The sequence below is a fragment of the Porites lutea genome, chromosome 2, assembly GCF_958299795.1.
Source record: "Porites lutea chromosome 2, jaPorLute2.1, whole genome shotgun sequence".
Classification (NCBI taxonomy): domain Eukaryota; kingdom Metazoa; phylum Cnidaria; class Anthozoa; order Scleractinia; family Poritidae; genus Porites; species Porites lutea.
In genome coordinates, this window is record NC_133202.1 from 15,313,515 (window position 1) to 15,316,014 (window position 2,500).

Sequence of the window (2,500 nt, forward strand, 5' to 3'; positions counted from 1 at the left end):
GTTAAACCGTAGGCCCCGTCTCACAAGCCCTTGCACATGTAATAAATCTGTGGAACGTTAAAGAACCCACCACTCTTCGTAAACAGTACTGGGCACGTAGTGCCTGGTGTAGTGGTCTATCTCACTTTCACATTCATGTATGGGGGCATCATTACTCATTCCTTCACTACTTGTGAACTGCACCTTAAGCAGTCTGGCAAAGTCCCCCAACCAGTGTTGTAAATTATCCCTGAAAAGCCCTGAGGGAAGTGGATAATAAGATATTTACAATTTACAAAATAGTGGAACTAAACTGCAGTTTTTGCAAGGATGTGTGTGGAGATCAAAGTAGCATTCGGTTTGGAGTATCCCAGTGTACAGTTTGAATCTAGTAAACTATTTTTGTTACCTTCTAAATATTGCACAAGCTTAGGAATCACAGTGTCCCACATCTCAACTAAGTTTGGTTCCAGGATAGGAGACAACGCCTTCAGCAATTTGAGTACATGAATTCCCCGCACACCGCCGGCAAGGGCACAGCCTGACATCACCTGAGGAATGGTAATAGGCACTTTAAGCAACAGTGACGACGAAGGCTTAAAAAGAGAATTCGTGCTGCCTCAAACTTTATCGCGCTAATTCCATCTCGTTTAATTCGTCAAATGTTGGAAAATTATTTTGGAATGAATTCTAAATGGCTGTACTAGAGTTCAGGAAAAGAAAAAGAAAGTTGTCTTTCGTTCCCGTCATCGACAAAACGTGAAATTAGGAAGTTTCACGTTGTAGTCGTGCAACAACGGCTTAGGAATAGGCAAAAAAGCGTGAAGCACGTGCAAAGTTGTTGTTTTCCAATCTAATCTGATTGCTTTTATGCCGTTCTCGTTGAGGTGGCCATCGTCGTAGCTCAAACTCCCTAATTAATATTTACGGTAAACCCACGATAACTCGAATACGGATGACTCGAAATCTCCCGGCCGGTAACTCGAACAAACTTTCCTTACCCTTGATCAAAATGTCAGTAAAATTTACCCCTTTCACGTGAATTCTGGTTCTTGTAACTCCACTCAGATGTCATCCTAATAGCTCTTCTTGTTGTATGATCAGTAAAAACACTAAAATTGATACCACACCAATTTGATTTTAAATTGGTGCTGCCAACAGATACCGATTTATCATAATTATGCATAATCATGTTACTGTTTCTGATGAAATAGTTTAACTTGCACTGTACTATAGAGTGAAGTACTGAAACAGCAGTAACTACCAATTATCAATTATTTACTTCTACCTACCAAGAGACGGGAAATTATGGCGACTGGTCTTGGTATGTTCGCTGTCATGAAATTAGAAAAAAAGTGAATTTACAAACACAAGGAACACTAAACAAATCAAAGATGTATACACACAGTAAAAGAGTCTTACTAAATGCATGTAAAAGAAATAAGGGAAGATGTCACGGTCAATATTCCACAAGCACTGAAAACCAAAACTCTTCCAGAAGCTATACAGTTGGTCCACAGACTGGAAAAGACATGATGATCTAAATGTAGGCCACGCACTAGGTTGACCTTAGTGAGTTTACGTAACAGGACGGTTGGAAGAAGAGGATGGGCGTGTTTTGTCGTGATTTTCACCTAACATTAATGTTTTCTGGTCTTTTACAAAAAGATCTCTTTAAAGGAGAGTGAAGTTTGGCGAAAAGTTATTTCAAACAAAATTATTGTCACGCTTGTCACACAGGTTTGCCGTCTTCTTTTCTCTCCCGTCCTGTTTCGAAAGTTGATTGATTGATTGATTCACTTTTATTTGAATAAGGCAATTTCATAAGTTACATAACCTCTTTACATGAAAGCCATATAGAAACAGAAGTAAATACTGTACAACTACACCAAAAATTTGTACAAATAATACAATATAGTAAAATGTAATCAACAGTTTGTCTGCCTACTAGCCAGTTTTCTTTTAAAGATAGCTTTAGTTCACTATTGACGGCATCTGTTCTGTATACTGTTAGGTTAAGCGATGTGGTAATAAACAGAAGATGCGCAATTTTGTTTTTCTTTTTTTAAAATCTTCCTTTATTTTATTTCAGGTTTGTCACTTACTCTTCACTTCAAAATCAATGTTGAAATCAGGTGCCTGCTCCTCTCGTTTCTTTGTAGCAAGGTGGCAAATGCAGCGACAAAGATGGCTCATGGCGTGGGTATAAGGTTCAGGAATAAGACACTCTAGCAAAAATGGCCACAGCACCTTACGTTAAAACAAAGAAGAGGGTTAAACTTCACAAATGGGGACAATCTTCATATAAAATCCTTCCAAACAGTCATTTGCAACTTACTGTTTCCATGACATCCACTGTGGTTGTCAAGAGGAAAAGAATGTTTTCACACATTTTCTGCAGTGCTTGAGGTGATATGGCATCCGCATCAGTTGGTCTTCGTGTCTTCTGTTAGTGAAAACATATTAAAGCAAAGAAAGTTAGTTATGTTCTTATTTGATTAGGGTAGTCCATCAAGAAAGT

General features: G+C 38.4%; 1 protein-coding gene across 1 annotated transcript in view; it reads right to left on the reverse strand.

Moving 5' to 3' along the window:
* Positions 1–2,500, reverse strand: part of LOC140927836 (maestro heat-like repeat-containing protein family member 1) — a 68,106-nt gene that overhangs the window by 35,929 nt on the left and 29,677 nt on the right. The window contains exons 13-16 of the mRNA XM_073377520.1: positions 2,318–2,425; positions 2,085–2,229; positions 1,272–1,312; positions 389–530 (exon numbers count right to left, since the gene is read on the reverse strand). Of these exons, the coding sequence (XP_073233621.1) occupies positions 389–530; positions 1,272–1,312; positions 2,085–2,229; positions 2,318–2,425 (436 nt within the window). The remainder of the gene's footprint in view (positions 1–388; positions 531–1,271; positions 1,313–2,084; positions 2,230–2,317; positions 2,426–2,500) is intronic.